Genomic DNA, 21,630 nt, shown 5'->3' with positions numbered 1-21,630 from the left:
TATTTTTTAATTTCTTCTTTGATTTCTTCAGTGATCTCTTGGTTATTTCGTAGTGCACTGTTTAGCCTCCATGTATTTGTGTTTTTTACAGTTTTTTTCCTGTAATTGATTTCCAATCTCATAGCATTGTGGTCAGAAAAGATGCTTGATACGATTTCAATTTTCTTAAATTTTCCAAGGCTTGATTTGTGACCCCAGATGTGATCTATCTTGGAGAATGTTCTCTGTGCACTTGAGAAGAAAGTGTATTCTGCCACTTGTGGGTGGAATGTTCTATGAATATCAATTAAATATATCTGGTCTATTGTGTCATTTAAAGCTTGTGTTTCCTTATTTATTTTCTGTTTGGATTATCTGTCCATTGGTGTAAGTGGGGTGTTAAAGTCCCCTACTATTATTGTGTTACTGTCGATTTCTCCTTTCATAGTTGTTAACCTTATGTATTGAGGTGCTCTTATTTTGGATGCATAAATGCTTATAATTGTTATATCTTCTTCTTGGATTGATCCTTTGATCGTTATATAGTGTCCCTCCTTATCTCTTGTAACGGTCTTTATTTTAAAGTCTATTTTATCTGATACGAGTCTTGCTACTCCAGCTTTCTTTTGATTTCCATTTGCATGGAATATCTTTTTCCATCCCTTCATTGCTCTGGTTTGTAATATTCAGTTATAATTAATTTCTTCTAATGATGTTCCAGTATTTAAGTCAGACTAGAAACTGACTTTTTAAAGTGTCCACAGGTGATTTCATAGCTGTATAAATTCTAGAATAAATTGCCACATGTAGGAATAGGACTATATCAGTCAGTATACTGTGTGTGATGTCGCAGTAACAAATGACTCCAAAATTTCAGTGGCGTTACAACAAGAGACTTCTCACATATCCCACATACGCATATAGTGGATTAGCTGTGCTTCTGATTCATGGGTTCCTCACTTTATAAATGAGGCTGATAGAGCAGCCCCTACCTTGGACACTGTTGGTCTCATAATAAATGTCTCTCTATAGGACATTGCTGGTCTTCTGTCTGCTAGGATGTGGCATTATGTTTTAAATTCTGCCCACATTTCACTGGCCAAAGAAAGTAGCTTCTGCACTTTTGATTTTGACAGGACAGGGAATATATAATCTTTCCAGAAGTGGCACCAAATGGTCAAGCCATATATCAGTGAGACAGGAGAGTATACTTTCCCCTCAGGGAGGTGGAACAAATACAGTCCAGTACAATAACTAATTATTTAAACTTTATAAAATACAGAAAAGATAAAGAATCTGTTTTCTAGTAAGCTATGTTTACCAAATTTTGTATAACTTTACATTTTAACATCTGCAACTGTTTTCCCCTAGTTCGTTAAGAGGGTTGAAAACAGGGGGCCATGTGTCTAGTTGGAACTTTTTTCTTTTGCTATAGAGTTCTTATTAGTGTAAAAGGATTGTTCAGGATGTTATTCTGCTTTCCTTTAAATAAACTTGAATGTTCTAGACCAGGGGTCCCCAACCCCTGGGCATGGACTGGTACCAGTCCATGTCCTGTTAGGAACCGGGCCACACAGCAGGAGGTGAGTGGTGGGCGAGCAAGCGAAGCTTCATCTGTATTTACAGCTGCTCCCCATCACTCGCATTACCGCCTGAGCTCCGCCTCCTGTCAGATCAGCAGTGGCATTAGATTTTCATAGGAGCACGAACCCTACTGTGAACTGCGCATGCAAGGGATCTAGGTTGCACACTCCTTATGAGAATCTAATGCCTGATGATCTGATGTGGAGCTGAGGCGGTGATGCTAGCACTGGGGAGCGGCTGCAAATACAGATGATCATTAGCAGAGAGGTTTGACTGCACAGAGACCGTAATAAATCAATTGCTTGCAGACTCATATCAAAACCCCATCAGTGAGTGGCAAGTGAAAACAAGCTCAGGGCTCCCACTGATTCTGCACTATGGTGAGCTGTATAATTTTTTCATTAATATTACAATATAATAATAATAGAAATAAAGTGCACAATAAATGTAATCACTTGAATCATCCCAAACCATCCCCACCCTGGTCCATGGAAAAATTGTCTTCCACCAAACCGATCCCTCATGCCAAAAAGGTTGGGGACCGCTGTTCTAGACTGTTAAGACTCTGTTAACTATGTTCCATGAAGCATTTTCTCGGCTCCAGAAGCCTTGTGCTTGGCATTTCAAGGAGTCACCACTAGATGGTGATCCTGCTCATTTAGAAGGATAGAACGGCTGTGTGTTTCTCTTCAGGTGAATGGGTTGGTTACAAAGGGACCAGAAACGTAAGCCATACTAATGTTATGGGAAGAGCCTTTATAATCAAAATGGTACTATTTATGAGTATGTATATATATATATATATATATATATATATGTGTGTGTGTGCGTGTGTGTACACAAATGCATATCCTCACACAGGAAAATTCCATTTGAAGCAAAGCTACAAAATAATGTTTTGCCATATTAAGTTACTTCCTCAGAGTATATATATTTTTTCAACCGTTATTCCCCAAACAGACAAGTTTTCCTAAGCACAGTTTCTCAAGAAATTGTACTGAGGCTTGGGTCCATCTGACTGCTTTTTCCTAATACTTTGTTTGAATTTACTAACTGTTGCTGAAACTGTGGTTGTTTTATTTATGTATTTATTTCAAAAAATTTTGGGGCCGTGCCTTGTGGCATGGAGGATCTTAGTTCCCTGAGCCGGGATCAAACTTGTGCCCCCTGCAGTGGAAGCCTGGAGTCTTAACCACTGGACCACCAGGGAAGTTCCAAACTGTGGTTGTTTTAGATATGAGCCTTCATCTTCGTTTTAGCAACCTGTTACTCAGCCTCAGTCTCTTTTTCTATAATTAATTGGAGTGAAGAGGGATTAAAATTTTTATATTTCATTTAGACATGTTAAAAATTAACTTTTGTGGTTCATTAATCACAGAATGGGAAAGCTGGTACCCACCCTTTTACTTATTTATTTAGAGACCTTACTTAATGATTATTGACAGTGGTAACTTTGTTCTAACCTTTTTTCCCCAAAATAACTCAACATAATAACCAATTTGTTATTGGTAAAAATCTAAAAAATATGTTTGAAACTATAGACCAAATAGCATAGTTCTCCTTAAAAAAATGCTAAGTTCAGTTGTTAATGCACTTTTTGGTGCTCCTAAAATAATAGATAGTTTTTATCATACATTTCTGCTGTGACTCAAAGCTTTTGGCTCTCTGTCATATGATTAAAAAAACTTATAGGATTTCATGTAGTTATTAGTAGAAATAGAAAATATATGGCTAGGATGCTGCATTTATATAAAGTAAATATTTAATATATACTCTCGGCTTGGGTCATGTAAAAATGAGTTTGAGATAATACTCTTTACCATACTAGGAAAATGATCTGTCACAAACCAGTTTTTTCTAAAATCCCTTTTTATCTAGTTTATTACTGAATCGTGATTCTCAAAGGTGAAATCTTATCAAAACTTTGTTAGAGCCTAACTGAAGATGTAAATGAGTGGTTGCATTATGGCCAGAATGATCTCTTGTATTCATTCTAATTTGGCAGTTATAGTTTGTGTATGTGATCCTTGAGACAGAGATCAGAGAAAGCTGCTGGATGGTTGGGAATCTCACAAAAACTCGTAGTGAACAGTAAAGCAAATTCTGGAAGAAGTTTGGGGGTTGGGAGTTCACTGATTCAAGCATTTCCCCCAAGATATAGTGATGCAACTCTGTGGAGTACTTATAAAAATCATATGCAAGGAAAAGTCTAGTTTTCTGACCGTATCTGGGCTATATGTACCTTTCTCATCTTTTCTCCTGTCATTCTCAATAGCTCCTTATCTTTATATGTAAGTTACCTCTTGGATTTCTCAGAGCATGACATTTTATTCTGCTGAGAATGCTCTTCACAACACTGGTCACCTGGCTTTAATACAAGTTGCTTTTTAAACTATATTTTTCTAGATAGGAAGTCATTTCCAAGAGGAGTATATTCTTTGTATTTCATTAATTTACATATCATACTGCTAGTTTTGAACTCTGGCTCTGTGTAATCTAGGCAAGTTACTTCAACTCTGCCTCAGTTACCTCATTTGTAAAATGGGAATAATAGTATTTAGCTCATAGAGTTGTTATGAGGGCTAACTGTGTTAATGTCTGGCATAAGGTAAGTATTCAAGAAGTGTTAGCTATTATTACTATTGCTACTACTACTACTATTTATGGCTGTGGCATGGATAGGCATAAAATAAATGTATCTTGAATGAACAAATGAATACAGTAGAGTCACATGCTATGTTGAGGTTAGGTTTTAGGATCAGCCTATGAGGCTAAAATCTTGTATAGTCAAAAGTATCTTTAAGAATCCCTAGGGAAATCTAACAGGATATTTGAAGTTATTAGTGGAAAAATGATTAAGCCATTTCATTTTTAAATCCCTTTCAGTTTACCCAATTTAATAAACTGTTCCTATTTGTTTTTATTTCTTTAAAAAGTCTTTTCTGGAGCGGCCAAACTAGAGATGCCATATTCTAGACAGACCTAAAACAGCCAGGTTTTCTACCATGTTGGACTATGTTACCATTCTTTCAGTTGGATACCAAATGAAGAGATTGCTTTACATTCAAGGGCCAAGGTAGATGAAGGTACTTTTTTTTATACAGGAGAATCACTCTCACTTTTACCTCCTAGTTCGAGTATTTGCAGTAGTAGAGATATTTGCGATGTGAGGGCAACCAGGTGAAACAGCTGGTTTTATTGTAGTTGCCATTTGCTTTGTTCATGTCACCTGTTACAGGCTTGCTGTGGATAAACGTTTATGGCTTGGAGCAGCATCAGAACTATGGTATTTGAATTTCTGCTCTCCATCTCTCTTTCAGTTGCCTTCCTTTCCCTCATCTTCTCTCTCTTATCCCTTTTAGAGTAAGTATAAGAATGCTTTTAAGTCAAATGCAACTCTACTTTTATATCTCAGATTAACAAATTTCAGTACTAATTACTAATTCTTCTGTTACTATAACATTATAATGTAGTCTGTATGGTGGCCGTGCTTTAAGGGTGGTATTTTTAGATTAAATTTGGCATATACATTACTTTTTACATAGGAGTTAAAATCTCCTTAACAGGAGGATTTAGGTACAAGTGCTGATATTATAGAGCTTGATATACTGTTGTGAGAGCGTAGAGTTCCTGTAAAAAATATTTTAAAAGTTGAGGCATATACTAGGCAACCAAATTTCAAGATCTGCAGGGAAAGTTCATTGCTGGTGCTAACTTATAAAGGAAAGAGACATAGAGAACTTTCTTTGCCTTTTGAAAGGTTAAAAAAAAGCAGCAGCCCAATGTGGTCCTGAGTTATATAAAATTCTGTACTGCAGTAGCATGCTGTATAATTCACCCTTACTATGCAAATATTTATTTCTTATTTCATTAGTACATAAATGATGACAGTGATCCTACTTTCACACAGGGAATCCTGAATTGTGCATGCTTTGATTTTTGATGTTAAAGCAGTGCCATTGTATAACACTTATGTCCTTATTGGAGTGTATTTCAATATAAATAGAAAGCAGCCATTTAAATAGTCTGAAATGCCTTACTGACCTTACCGAGAACTTGATACATAGGTGAAATACTAGTTTTATATTTCCATGGGGACTTCCCAGTTAGGGGATTTTATGGAAAATCTGGAGAAATGGTTACTGCTATTGTGGTGCAGGATAAAGAATAAGGTTTTAGACACATAGATACAGAGAACAGAGTACTGGTTACCAGAGGGGAAGGGAGGTAGAGGGGAGGACGAAATGGGTAATGTTGATGGATGGAAACAAAACTTTGGATGGTGAGCATGCTGAAGTGTATATGGACATCTTCATAAAATGTTGTACACATGAAACAAGTGTTACCTCAACTGAAAAAAGATTAAGTGTTTAAATTTAGAAGACTTGGGCTCACATTTTGGAGTAAACTTTTCTGATTCTTAGTTTCCTTGCATGTAAAATAGGAATGAAAATGTGATCTATCTCACTGGACTATGAAGAATCAATTGAGTTAATGTAACTATTAAATGCTTGTATGATGATGATAATATGGTTCAGTTGTCACTCAAGCTATTTTCCCCCCCAGGATTTGGGGGAAATAAGCTTTAAAAATAGCAAACATTTATTGCACGCTTACAATATGACAGGCATGGTTCAAGAACAGGCCTAGTGCCTGTTCATACAAAGGTGGAATGCTCTGGATTGAGAAATGTAGGAAATGTTTGTGGTTCAGAATTTTCCCCTGTGAATATACCTCTGAAATTAAGATAGAAATCAGTGTGAAATACTTAATACAAAAAAACTCTGATTTTGTTTTGTCTACATGTAAGTCTAAAAAAAACCTGTTTATTTTTCTAATTTAAACTTTTTTTAAAGATTTTTTTCATGTAGACCATTTTAAAACTCTTTATTGAATTTGTTACAATATTGCTTCTGTTTTTTGTTTGTTTCTTTCTTTCTTTGTTTTGCGGTATGCGGGCCTCTCACTGTTGTGGCCTCTCCCGTTGCGGGGCACAGGCTCCAGACGCGCAGACTCAGCGGCCATGGCTCACGGGCCCAGCCGCTCCGCAGCATGTGGGATCCTCCCGGACCGGGGCACGAACCCGTGTCCCCTGCATCGGCAGGCAGACTCTCAACCACTGCACCACCTGGGAAGCCCTGCTTCTCTTTTATGTTTTGGGTTTTTGGCCGCGAGGCATGTGGATCTTAGCTTCCCAGTCAGGGATCAAACCCTCACCCCCTGCATTGGAAGGTGAAGTCTTAACCACTGGACCGCCAGAGAAGTCCCTTCTAGTTTAAAACTGACCTTCAGATTCTCTTAAATAATTGATTTTTACTCAGCTGATATTGGATTTACTTTTATTAATATTATTTAATATATAACATATTCAAGAATTCAAGATAGTCATTTAAATTCTGTAGTACAATAAAAATATTAATGTAAAGGTCTTTTAATTATTGTATAGGATTATCTACCCTATTCAATTACATCACAAAAAGAATTCTTGAAATTGAAAAATTCTTCTGACAATAAGTTCTTTTTATTTAAATATCAGAAATCCAACTATATGAAGCCCTTTATAAATTATTCATATTTTCTCAATTCTTAGTAGACATTTGTTTTAGATAATTCTCAAATGATTTAAAAGCAGTATTTATATTCTAAATGATATTTTTCTGCAACCTAATTCATAGTTTGACTCATTTAAAATATTGCCAGGGAATTCTGAAGCTTTTTGGACCTCCACATAGCTAGGATTTTCAACTGGGTGAAGTTTTTAGAAGCTGCTGAGTAGTCTGTAGCTGATAAAGTCTAACAGAAGGACTTACTGTATTCCATCCGTTTATTTCTTAGCTATTCATTGAGAGAACATAGAGGTCGTATAAGAGCTGATTTTATTATAACAGCATCATGGTGGCTGTCACCTGCAGCTAGTTTCTGTCTCCTGAGGTCTGTAGTGCAGCCAAATGCAGTTTGTTTTATACTCTGAGAAAACATTACTGCCACATTACTGCTTACATGCCATGTGTCACAATAAATCTAGCTGCTGCTTGTCTGTTCTGTACTTTTCTGAGTGTATTTTCCTGTTGAGAGGGCTCTCATGATTCTCTTTATTATCCTCCTTTTTTTGTCATTTAAAATGTCCTTTTAACTATTTCTCTCCCAGTTTACCTCATTGTTATCTAACACAGTTAGTCTACCAGAGTTTTGTAGTACTATGTGAGGCTTGGAACAAACAGCATTAAATATGTTTTGAACACTTTTATGAGGTTCCTTTTCTTTCCACTATATTTTACTATTGATCACTTTCAGTTAGTTTCCTGGGAAGGATTAACTTTTTTCCTTTTATATTGATGGAATTTAAGAGAACATTTTCAAAGGAACATGTGAGAATGTGGTGCCAATAATCATAAAGCATACAGCAGAGTCTTACAGCATACTTTGAAAATTTTAAAGGTGCATTTTCATTGCTCATCCACTCCATTTTTTCATAATCATCTACCATATGGCCTCTTTATAAAAGTGACTTATTTTATACTTCTTTTGTTAATGTTATTTTATCTTTTTCAAGTGTGATAGAAATAGTTATTTTAAACAATTTATGTATGTTTATACATATGCATATATATAAGCGATGATGTAGAAATAATATAGAAACTCATAAGTTGCCACATATAGGTGGGGATTTAAAGAAGGCTATGTAATGACATTACGTGTAGAAGTGTAAGTATTGCATTAATTAGGCATAATAAATTTATGTAGCCTTTTATGGTTTATAGGACATTTTCATATCTGTTGTCTTACTAGACATGTGAGTCCTAACAAGGACTGTCATTTACTGAACCCCAAAGTGGGGTAAGTGGGTAAGTTATTTGATTTTTAACTTTGGTTTATTAATGACACCTATGTTTTACATAGAATTATTATAGAAAATAGTAAAAGATAATGTCCTTAAGAAAACTTAAAATTGCAGAAATTTTAATTCAGATTATCCATATAAAATATAGACTACCAAAACTGAAATTTATTCATATATTAATTTTACCACATACTAACATCTTTGACTATTGTATATTTATTGTAAATTCTCTAATTGCTCATCTCATAGATTTTCAAGCTTTATTATAAAATATGTCATTCTTTAGTTTCACCCCTAACTTGTGTACCCAATTGTAAATTTGGTGGTTGTATCATTTTAAATTTATACTTTCTGTGGCAGCCTGTGTAGTTTGACCTACCCAGCAGCTACTAATTCTTGATTAATATAATTTTCTAGTTGTCACATTATAATAGTAGGGCTGAAGACAGTGCCATTTCCTTTTCCAACATTAGTTTTAGTGCCCTGAGATGTTTTACCCAATTTATCACAATCTAGGAATGTTTATTCAAAAGTTACAGTTGGACAGTAGTAAAATTTTAGAAAAAAAATGTTACAGATTTTTTTTCTTAACCTAGGAAATGTGGCTTAGTTCTTCATAACTCTTGTGTTGTTGTCTTGTCTTACATTTTCTATGACTAACTTTTATACCAAATTGAATAAGCCATTAGCTTTTAGTCTGTAGAAATGTGGATCCATAGATATTTCCCATTAGACAAAAAGGAAATCTATAAAAGCGATATCTCTTGGGGCTTGGTCTTCCTAGCTGGCCTAATGGTCTAAAGCAGTGTAGTACTGTACTCTTATGAGAAAGAACTATGTTGGATGATTCCCTTAACATCCAGAAATAATAATTGGAGAGTTGTGTACACTCTTTCAGGGAACTTTAACTTTTCTACTAAATACCACATTTATTAAGCAAATATTCTGATTCAGGGAATTCATGTTATAAATTTTATACTTTTGAAACTATTACTGAACAAAATTATAAACCTTGTATATCTTGTGTCATTTAAAATTAGAGCTTGCTGTGCAATAATGAGATATACTACATTTAAGTTGCCATGTTGTTTTTTTTTTTTTTTTTTTTTTTTTCTTTTTGTGGTATGCGGGCCTCTCACTGTTGTGGCCTCTCCCGTTGCGGAGCACAGGCTCCGGATGCGCAGGCCCAGCGGCCATGGCTCACGGGCCCAGCCGCTCCGCGGCATATGGGATCCTCCCAGACCGGGGCACGAACCCGTATCCCCTGCATCGGCAGGCGGACTCTCAACCACTGCGCCACCAGGGAGGCCCGCCATGTTGTTTTGATAAGTTTTTTTTTAAGAACTTCTCTTCAAAAAACACCTCCACTGGTGATTGTTGCACAGCTTTGTGAATATAATAAAACCCACTGAATTGTACACTTTAAAAGAGTGAATTATGTGGTATGTGAATTATATCTCAATAAAACTGTTATTAAAAAATTCCACTGTACGAAATGTTTTCATAGGTGCAAAGCAATAGAATTTCAATTTATATTCACAATTAATTTTTAAAGATTGTTAACCTTAATAAATGTTTAAAGCTTTAGAAATATGAAATTATGTATGACTTAAGAAAATAATTTGTTCTTATTCAATAGTAACATATGTTTATTATAGAAACTTCAGAAACTCTAGATAAGAAAAGACATTTTTAAAATGTGTGGATATTTTAATATTCACATCTATCCTGTATTCTGTCCCTAAGCTTTCTCTGTACTTAACTACTTTCTTGGTATCCATACTTTTCCTGCCAGCTTTCATTACTTATTTATTTATTTATTTAAAATTTATTATTTTTGGCTGCATCAGGTCTTAGTTGTGGCACGTGGGCTCTGTAGTTGTGGCATGTGGGCTCTGTAGTTGCGGCATGCGGGCTCTGTAGTTGCAGCATGCGGACTTAGTTGCCCCGCAGCATGTGGGATCTTAGTTCCACGACCTGGGATCGAACCTGCATTCCCTGCATTGGAAGGCAGATTCTTAACCACTGGACCACCAGGGAAGTCCCATTGCCAGCTTTCATTAGTAGTACATAGCTTTTCATGACCATCTTAGGAAAACAACCAGTTGTAAAAATATCTTCTTATAAGAGTAGTTTAGTGAAAGCATTAGCTTTTTTTCCTGGACTATGAGAGGTGTACATGAGCAATGAGATAATTATCTTAAAAGAAATACAATAAATATCTTGCAGAATAGCTTCTGAAATATAGTAAGCTTGGAATTTTGCTGTAAAATTTTGCTTTAAAACATTTTGGATTTAAAGTGAAAACTCGGAATGTTTGATAAATAGTATTGTGGCATTGGTTCTTGTGTAGATGGTATATTTTCTTTTAAACTTTTGTTATCATTTTTAGCATTAACTTTCTAGCAGCTAAAATTGTTCAAAACATAGTTTAAAGATAAATGCAGTATCAGGCTTTGATTTTTTTTTTTTTTTTTGGTAAATACTAAGACCTGAGTACAAAATGAGGGCTGTATTGTGGATTAAGTGAAATATCTTAAGGCTGTGCTGTTCTGATAACTGAACCTGAAGTGACCTTTCTCAGACACAATTACAGAGCTGTATGTTTTTCCTTTAATTTCATCAGGGGTTTAATTAGTATACAAATAAAACTTCCCTTATCTTCTTTTCTACCTAATTGGCTTGTCTTCGCTTATATATGAAGTATGTGAAAGTGGGCTGTAATTAGGGTGACCGTGTTAACCTTTTTTCCTCAAATGTACTGTTGCCTAAAGGCCTCAAGGCCTAAAAACAGTGCTTTGGATTATTGCTTTGCAATCGCTATGGTTGTCCCATAGGTTTTCTCATGAGCAGAAGGGCTTTGGGTGCTGCAGGTTCCCACTGCTTAACAGGATCTTCATTCTTCTCCCCACTAAATGTTTATTGATTATCTTGCTGTTCCAGGCTCAGCCTCCAACAACTTAATATCAGGTGACAGTCAGGAGAGTTCTCCAAGTAATTAGAGTTGAGCATTGGGGGAACAATTAGGAGCAGAGTTATTAAACTTGATTTATCCTATTCTCCCCTGAACAGTTTCTTGGATATCAGGACATCACACTTTCACAGTCTGCCCTGGTTGAGAAATTAGTGGCTAACCTGCTTGCTTATCATCATTGCCTAGCTGCCCAGAGGTACACCCTCTTGGTTTCAGTCCTTCAGTTGGAAATATTAGAGTCCATAAAGTTTATCATGGGTTTTAATTAGATAAATCTGAACGGGAGAAAAGAAAAGCTGAAGTTAAAATTTTATATGTGTCTGTAATATATATTACATATGGTATAGGTACGTATGTATATACATCATATATATACACACACACCCCAATATGTTTTTCTTCTTTTAAAGCTTAGTGTTAGGATTTTTAAGGATTCTACTTTTGTCATCAAACACAAAAATGTGAACATCAGAGAAAAGACATATTACTGAATCACTTTTTATGTCTTGGTGTTTTGCTTACATCACCACAAACATTAGGACTCATTGATGTATATAGATTCCATTGTGATGTTCCTCAGCTCTTTAAAATGAGAATGCTGTGTCCATAAGTTATATAACTATGATTATTCTTCTTTCAAAAACTGTTATCTCTTTATTTTTACACTAAGGAAGTATGATTCATATCACCATATTTATACCATTTTTTTGTTTGTTGTCTGTAATTTCAGTCTTAGAGTAGGCTATTCAGCTGTACCTCTGAAACAGTGCAAGCTTTAGAAGAGTTTGGTGGCTCCCTGCCATTGTCCCTGAGAGAAAGAGATGAAAGCTGATGGAAACTGGAAGATTTAGATATATAGTGGAGATTCTAATTCTATGAGTTATATCTTCTTTGGAAGGAGATCATAGAATTGCTGAAAAGTCAAGTATGGTTTTATAGTGATTTTAAGGTCATGGGTTCTCTCAGATTGGACCAGTGAGCTTCGCTCTGGGCAAGGCTGGAATCAATATCCTGAACATCCCTCACAAACATACACCTCTAGTCATAAGAATTACTGAGCAAGAGAATTTGAATGGAGTGGCACATTCTATTATTTCTGTTGGAAAAAGAACTCAAGCTTTATGTGTAACTGGTGGTGGATCATTAATTTTATATTCACATCTGAAACATAGCATTTTTTATTACCTGAAAGATGTCAGAAATACTGCCTTTAAAAGGACTCAAATGGGTTTTATTTTTTTAAAGAAAGAAATCTCATGATACTTCAGTGCCTTTAAATATCTTAACATTGGCACAAAATAAGTAGGTTTAGCATGGCTTTTCAAATCTATTCTTTGTTGTCTTTTTAAGTTGGTTTGAATCAGTGACTACTTCCATAGTGGGATATTCTTAAAGATCTGTTAGTACTAAAGATTTAAAATAAAACATAATATCGAAAAAGTAGTCACAGTTTGCTTATTTCTAGTTTTTTGACTTGTATTTGTCTGACAGCAACTTGACTGTTTGAAAGTGAAATACTGAATTAAATTTCTTTTAGCATTTAAAAATACCTGGTTTAAGGGGAAGCTGGGACGAAGTGAGAGAGGGGCATGGACATATATACACTACCAAATGTAAAATAGATAGCTAATGGGAAGCAGCCACAGAGCACAGGGAGATCAGCTCGGTGCTTTGTGACTGCCTAGAGGGGTGGGATATGGAGGGTGGGAGGGAGGCGCAAGAGGGAGGGGATATGGGGATATATGTATATGTATAGCTGATTCACTTTGTTATACAGCAGAAACTAACACACCATTGTAAAGCAATTATACTCCAATAAAGATGTTTAAAAAAAATAAACCTGGTTTTGCTTTCAATTCATATTGTTCAGAGTGAATTAATTGTTTTAGCTCCATGCAGGCAGCTTGAGTTTTTATACTACTTATTGTGAGTGCATTAAAATAATATTAGAAAAGTTTTAAACATGAAATTATTGCATCTTGGTTGTTCTTTACTGGGTATTTGAAGTATAGTTGTGAATGTTAATGTGTGGCTACACTCTTAGAAAGAAGAAAAAATATTATGTGTATGCAATCAATTATTTAGTTCACTGTCCAACAAACTTAATTGAAAAACTGGTTGATAAGCTCATATTCTAGAAACTTCATAGGCAAAGGAATGAGCAGATTTCTAGTGCTAAGAGATCCTCTGATCCCTATATTATTTTACATCCTAGAATTTAAAATAAGAAAATATTCCTTTAACTTATGAGTTTTTGAATCTAAGACCTTTAGCCTTAAAGTTCCAAGATGAAATTGTACTCTTGTATCTTGAAATTTTTGTGCTAAGTGAATATTTCAGATTAAAGCACATAGCAAATATCAATCAACAAATTTTATACTTCTATGACTAGGAAAATATTTACAGAACATAATTTCAAGTGCAAGTAGTGTTTATAACTGTCTCTGTTGAAACATGTTGATCACATTTGTGTTTTCTCTGACATGAGAGTTTTTTATGGGAAATAAGTGAATTTTATTTTTGAGTCCATTGTGTTTGTTCACTGAGATGTGTATAGCAACATAACTGTTATAGATACATTTTAAAAGATAGGTGCTTTTAAATTTTGGGTTCCCCATTCTCTTATAGGTATCCTAATCTACCTTCCTCTCCATCATATACATACTTTGACATATGATAGTACTTGTTTTAAATAGACTCTAAATTTCATGTGCTTTTTCCATTGAAATCTTTATTTTTTATCATTAAAAGAAAACGCAACCTGAGGTTTTTAATAATCAAATATTTTTAGTAAGAATAGAATGTATTTGCCTTGCAGTATTTAAAGAAACAAAACAGAGTTGTATTTTGCAGCTAAACATTTTTCAAAATCTTATCAGTTCTATCATTTCTAATTAGTAAGTATGTAAAATTTTTTGCAGAAAATTTGTTAAACCTTGATGTGTAATGACCCAAGTCTACTTCTCAGTCAGTCTGTATCCTTCTTTGTTTAATAGCCTATGGCATAAATTGAAGTTAATTATCAGGGCTGACAGGTAACTCTGTTTTCTGTCTGCTTGCAGAATCTCTCCGAGGCAAAGATGGAGCTGAGAAGAAAAGATCAATCTCTGCGTCTGCTCAATAGACATCTTACCCAGCTGGAGCAGGACAAGAGTCGACTGGAGGAGAACATCCATGATGTGCGGAGTGCCCTCCGCATGGCAGCCAAGTGAGCATTTGGACCTTGGGGAGATCACTTAAAACAGACAAAAGATCAATTCTTGCTTTCATGCTCTGGGTTTTAGCCCTGGATAATACAGTGTTAGAAAACAAAAGTACAGCTGTCTCTCTTTGAAATTCTCTGATATATCCTCAAAAAAGAAAACTCTTAACATACTAAATGTATATTTTATTGAGAAACCTTAGAAAAGAATAAGTTTCTATATAACCTCTAATGCTGTGTATTTTAGGTTCTGTTGTAGCATTACATGTTTGAAACCAGATTTTCATTAACATGAGACATAAGACTCTTTATTTTAAAGTTTTGAATAGTTTCTCCTATCACATATTTCTCATCCCTTTCTGCCCCACTACCTCCCAAATTTTCTTCTGCATATATTATAATATACTAATATTGCAAGTAATATTTCCATAAAGAAATGTTAGTATATAATCAACATGTGTATTGTAGCATCTTTTTAAGTGCAATAAAAACATATTGATCATGGAAAATTCATTTAATTTTATAGCTGTATATTCAAATATGTTAAATAGAGAAAAATATGCAGTTTTCAGAGTGGGCAACTGGGTAAATGTGATGAGAGTGTTTTTCCTTTTACCAGGTAATCAAGTTGACATACACTGTGAAGTTCAAATTGAACAGTTCTCTTGGGTATTTTTATTTGTTCCCCACATCAAATTTCATGGAGTACTTTAAGACAGTCCTTTTTACAACAGCATGGCTTAAAGAAAATCTATTTATGGATTAAACATCTAATTTTAATAAACTCAGTGTTTTCTAAATTTGGAATTCTGGATTCCTGTACTTGCAAATACATACACACATATACATATATGTATGTATATATATATTTACAAATGTATAACTATAACTTAAAAATGTTTGGAGACAAACTCTTGTTAAGCATAACATAAGAAATATGAATGTAGTGTGTAAACTAAATAATAAAACGGGCAGTTTGCCATCCTAGGATACCCACAGCTTTGTCAGTGGGCTTGGAATACTGCTCACACATAATGAAAAAATGAGTTTACACAATGCCACAATATTGGCATGTTTGAATACTCACCAATATATTTTTGGAAAATTGTAAAGCTCTATAACAGTGCACTACCATATTAGTTATATGTAATTGTCATTTTTAAAAAATATAAGTTTGACTGCATCAGCTTTTTGCTGTCATTTTTCAGTCTCAGTTTCCTCATGTCAAATGAGAAGCTTAGCATAGGTAATTTTTAGTATGTCTCAGAGCATTGAAAGTTCTAAAATTAATGAAAACAAGATTATAAAACCTCTAGATTCATATTGTGCCTTCAGAATACTGCTGGTAATTCAGGAATTTGTCAAGTCTGAGATCTGTGACCATGGGCACATGTTCTTATAACACTAAAGAAAGCTAATTTGAAATTTGGAGAGCTAATACATTATTTACAGTTTTCAATTTATAATTCACCATTAAAATTTTGTCTTCAGCATTCTCATCCCAACTTTTAATTTCATCATAAAGGCTAAACTCAATATACAAGGCTAGAGAAGAAAATAGTAACTTTGCATATTTCTAGTCAAGGCCATAGAAGGTTTTTGTGTAATTATTATAGCACAAAAAACCCATGGAGAAGGGAAAATATTATTGTGCCCAGTATGACCATTTATATCTCCACCACTAATATTTCTAAAGTCTTTTTCATTAGAAGCCAAAAGAATGCACGTTTAGCCTTTTCAGCACATTGTAAATCAATAATGTAATCATGATTTGTTTTTTCTTTCTTTCTTTTTCACTCTCTTTTAACTTTGAAAATATCCGTAAGAAATTTTCCCCCCTCTACTTTTTGGCAGGCAGTATAACTGAAAATAAGAATTAAATGCAGAAATATACTAGTGAATATGGCTAGGTTTTACACTTTAGGAAAAACCAACCCTTATTTTTCAATAATAGTCACTTATACTAAAATGTGTAGCAATTATAGTAAGGTTTGGGTTTTACTAACACCTAATCTTTATTTTGTTTCTAGGGACAAAGAATGTGTTGCTAATCATATGAGAACAGTAGAAAATGAGCTTCATAAGGTATTATAATTTTTCTTCAATATTGTTCAAATTGTATTATGACACAGTTTTCCTAGTCATTAATTTTATTAACTGCAAAGTACTTTAATTCATTTTGTAGCTTTCTTTAAAAATAAATTAACAAAAGGATCCTTTCAAATAACTGAAAATTTGTATTGAGCTATGCTATATTGCATAACTTTTTTCAGAATTCACTTTATGTATGTGATAAAACTATGAAAATAGTGGTTTCCCCAAACTGGTATAATTGCACTTGAGTTATTTGTGGTCTTTGCTGACTGAACTAGAGGTCATTAAGGTTCATATATGTCTTATAATGATAAAATGTTTGACCACACTGTCTAACCTCTTACCACTCTTAAACCTACTATAGGATACTATATACATATATTAATATATAGAGAGAGACATAAAGTATTGTATTTGGCAGTACTCATATACCTTAACCTAGGCAGTAATGTTTTTCAAGTTGTAATTTACCTTTTTATAGGAATGTATTCTTAAAGTAGAAATTGAATATACTTAATTATAATCTGTTATTTTCAATTTGATTACTTCTGTATGATAAATTGACTTTTAGTTTGTAGTGATGAACAGCATAATAAGGATATTACAATATTACTAAAAACTTAATATTGTTAAGTATTGACTCAATACTGACTGTGTATTTTGTTAGCACTCCAGATTCAAAGATGTCTCATTATTTCATTATTTAAAAGTAGAGAAATGTTATTTGTTTCTGTTGTTGTTTAACAGACAATTTGTTGGAATAATGTAAATACCTAGTACTTTTAAGATATATGGAATTTATGAATGAATCATGTTTAGAATAATTTTGTGAATCAAGTTTTTTATACAATATAGTTATTTATTTATTTATTTATTTTTTGCGGTACACGGGCCTCTCACTGTTGTGGCCTCTCCCGTTGCGGAGCACAGGCTCCGGACACGCAGGCTCAGCAGCCACGGCTCACGGGCCCAGCCGCTCCGCGGCATGTGGGATCTTCCCAGACCGGGGCACGAACCCATGTCCCCTGCATCGGCAGGCGGACTCTCAACCACTGCGCCACCAGGGAAGCCCTACAATATAGTTTTTAAATCACTTAAAAATATCCTAAAAACTAATCCTGTTAAGGAAATACAAAGTAACATCAATAAACTAATATTTAATACATGTTAACATTTTAAAAACAATGGACCTCTGTATTCCTTGATATTGAAAGTGACTAGCAAAAAGTGACTCACAAAAAGTATTCTGAAAAAAAGAATCTAATACTCTGAGTGCTATTTTTAAGCAATATTATTTGAAATTGTGATTTCTCCTCCTTCCCACTTAAAAAAATTTAGCCTGTCGGTATAGTTTAAATATAATCACATCAAATCCATATATGCTAGAAATCTGGAATTTAGGTTTGTAGGAAAAGAGACATCTTTGGTTAGATTTTTTTTGGTATGTGGTGAGACTTTGGATAGGAAAAATAAATTATGTCATGTATATGGCATACCTTTTTATACCAGTTAATGTTGCCTTTGAAATCAATTGTTTGTCATCTCCCCAGACAGAGGAAAGTAATGTTGGTTAGCAGCTGTCTTGGGAATGGACTTTGACATCAAACAAAAACCATCATCAACGTGAAATATAAATGTTGTACCTTACCCTTTCATTATGAGATTGGCAAAATATGTATTTTAAATACAATAAAGACTGATTGCAACAGGACAGTTGTAATCATACAGTTCTTCATTTGCAGTTCTTTTGATTTTCGTGTCATATGGAAAGAAAGATGTCTGCAGAATTGGCCTACAACCACTGTAGATTTACTTTTGCTATATGGCTTTTTAATCTCCCTTCAGATGTAATAGTTAGTTATTTTGATTTAAGTCTCTGGAAATTTCTATATGTATAGTGATTTCTAAATTATCAATTACTTTTCAAGCTTGAAGTGAAAATTTAGGAAAGGCTAATTGATTATTGGGCTAATTCTCTTTTCTACGAAGTATGGATAAGAACAAATGGGTGATAAGGAAGAGACCCAGAGGGTCCCTCTGAAGCTCTCAGGAAGGTGCAGCCCACCTGTCTTCAAGCCAGAGTTTACAGGTTTATTTTTTTTGGCCACTGTGGACTGTCCAGTGGCATTTTGCTGTCTTGGAGAATCTAAGAGTAGTATAGAAGGAGGGTCCAGGCTCTTTCATGGTACAGTAAAAATGACTGTGGTTACATCCAAGTTCTTCAGCATAGTTTACTGTACTTAGTCAAATAGTATAGCTATTCATATTTCCTAACCACATACGTTTGCAAGGTATGCACCAGTTATTCTAGAATAAAACCAAATTTTAACCTGCTGAATTGAATTTTAATACTAATTTCTCACAATAATCAAATAAAAAGAACTTACTTTCATGTAGAAATTATTTTCTTGTACTTTAAAGAACTTAAACTAAACATGTTTGCTTTTAGGAAAAGTGATTACTTTTTGTATATTTGGTAATTTTTAAATTTGACGCATTAACATTCAACTTTTCAAATCCTAAAACTGTATATACACAGCTGTTGACTGTATATTATTTTTTAAATCCCATTTGGGACTGATACTAGTATTTAATAAAGAAGGCTAGTCATTTTTTATTTAAAAGCATATACTTTTTTTTTCAAAGAAACAAGTTTTTTTTAAAAAATTACATTTAAATATATTTTATTTATGGCTGTTTAAAATATAGGCCAGAAGTTAACTTTTTATTAAGAAACTTTTTGGGGGCTTATTTCAGGTTATTTGGGATTAAGAAAAGTAAGACAAAGAGAAAAACAAAATCATTACAACATTTCATGAGGTACATTTTTTTTTAATACACACACTTTTCTGTTTAGTTGAATCTGAACTACTTTTTGTATTTTGGAAAAAACATAACTATTGAACTTTAAAAAAAATCACCATTTAAACTATTTTTAAAATGTACAGTTCAGTGGCTTTCAATATTTACAATGTTGTGCAACCATTACAACTATCTAACTCCAGAATATTTTTATCACCCCCAAAAGTAACCCAGTAGCCATTAAGCAGTCACTCCTATACCCCCTCATCCCATTCTGTGGGTTGTCTTTTTACTTTTTTGTTAGTGTCCTTTGATCAACAAAAGTTTTGAACTTTGATGAAGTCCAGTTTTTTCTTTTGTTGCTCATGTGTTTGGTCTCATATCTAAGAATGCATTGCCAAATCCAAGGTCATGAAGATTTTACCCTATGTTTTCTTCAAAGAGTTTTATAGTGTTAACTCTCATATTTAGGTCTTTGGTCCATATTGAGTTAATTTTTGTATATGGTATGATGCAAGGATCCAACTTCACTCTTTTCCATGGATATCCAGTTATCCCAGCACCATTTATTAAAAAGACTGTTCTTTCCCTCCATTCAGTAATCTTAGTAGCCTTAGTGAAAATCAGTTGACTATATCAATTGACAAATCAATAGATCATATGAAAATATAACTGATTTTTGGGTGTTGATCTTGTATACTGCACCTTTACTGAATTTATTAGCTCTAATAACTTTTTTGTGGATTCTTTAAGACTTCCTGTATATAAGATTATGATATCTACAAATAAAAGATAGTTTTACCTCTTTCTAATTTGGATGCCTGCCCTCCTCCCTCCCTCCCTCTCTTCCTTTTCTTTCCCTCCCTCCCTCCCTTTATTCCTTTATTTCATCTAATTGCCTGACTAGAACTTCCAGTCCTAGCCATATGATAATATGATGACAACAGACTTTCTTGTGTGTTGTTCCTAATCTTATGGGGAAAGCTTTTTTTTTTTTTTTTTTTTTTTTTTTGCGGGACACGGGCCTCTCACTGTTGTGGCCTCTCCCATTGCGGAGCACAGGCTCTGGACACGCAGGCTCAGTGGCCATGGCTCACGGGCCCAGCCGCTCTGCGGCATGTGGGATCTTCCCGGATCGGGGCACGAACCCGTGTCCCCCGTATTGTCAGGCGGACTCTCAGCCACTGCGCCACCAGGGAAGCCCATGGGGAAAACTTTTGGTCTTGCACCATTAAATGTTATAGACGTCCTGTATCAGATTGAGGAAGTTCTTTCCTGTTTCTAGTATTTTGAAGTTTTCTTGTCATGAAAGGGTGTTGTTGGGTTTTGTCATATGCTCTTTCTGCATCAAATGATGAGATGATTTTTTTTTTAAATCTTCGTTCTGCTAATGTTGTGTACTGCATAGATTGACTTATATATGTTAAACCATCTTTGCATTTCTGGTATAAACACCACTTCATTGTGGAGTATAATCATTTGAATATGCTGCTAGATTTGGTTTGCTAGTGTTTTTTGAGGATTTTTGCATCTGTGATCGTAAGAGATATTGGTCTGCAGTTTTCCTGTTATATCTTTGTCTGGCTTTGGTTTCAGAGTAATACTGGCCTCATAGAATGAATTTAGGAGTAGCCCCTCCAGTTCAATTTTTTTTGGAGACTTTGAGAAAGATCGGTGTTAATTGTTTACATTTTTGGTAGAATTTACCAGTAAAGTTGTCTGGTCCGGCGATTTTCTTTGCTGGAAGCTTTTTGAATACTGATTCAATCTCTTTCCTTGTAATAAATCTATTTAGATTATCTGTTTCTTTTTGATTCAGCTTTGGTAGTTCATGTGTTTCTAGGAATTCATCTTTTTCATCTAGGTTATCTAATTTGTTGACATAAAGTTGTTCATTTTCTTAGAATTGTTTTATTTCTGTAAGGTCAGTAGTAAAATGTCCCCAATTTAATTCTAATTTTAGTTATTTATTAATCTTTTTTTCTTGGTGAGTCTAGTTCAGGTTTGTCAATTTTGTTGATCTTTTCAAGGAACCAAATTTGGTTTTCTTAATTTGCTCTATTATTTTTCTGTTCTCTATTCTCTGTTCCAATCTTTATTATTTCCTTCCTTTTGTTTGCTTTGGGTTTAGTTTGATCCTCTTTTTCCAGTTCC

General features: G+C 34.2%; 1 protein-coding gene across 1 annotated transcript in view; it reads left to right on the top strand.

Annotated features, from left to right (window-relative positions):
• Nucleotides 1-21,630, top strand: part of CCDC171 (coiled-coil domain containing 171) — a gene marked incomplete at its 3' end in the record, with an annotated part of 346,216 nt that overhangs the window by 233,042 nt on the left and 91,544 nt on the right. The window contains exons 23-24 of the mRNA XM_081236213.1: nucleotides 14,441-14,586; nucleotides 16,611-16,665. Of these exons, the coding sequence (XP_081092339.1) occupies nucleotides 14,441-14,586; nucleotides 16,611-16,665 (201 nt within the window). The remainder of the gene's footprint in view (nucleotides 1-14,440; nucleotides 14,587-16,610; nucleotides 16,666-21,630) is intronic.

This window comes from Mesoplodon bidens, assembly GCF_964165515.1.
Source record: "Mesoplodon bidens genome assembly, chromosome: 6".
NCBI classification, from domain to species: Eukaryota; Metazoa; Chordata; class Mammalia; order Artiodactyla; family Ziphiidae; genus Mesoplodon; species Mesoplodon bidens.
Note: the sequence above shows the minus strand (reverse complement) of the source record. Positions and strands in the feature narration are given on the sequence as shown.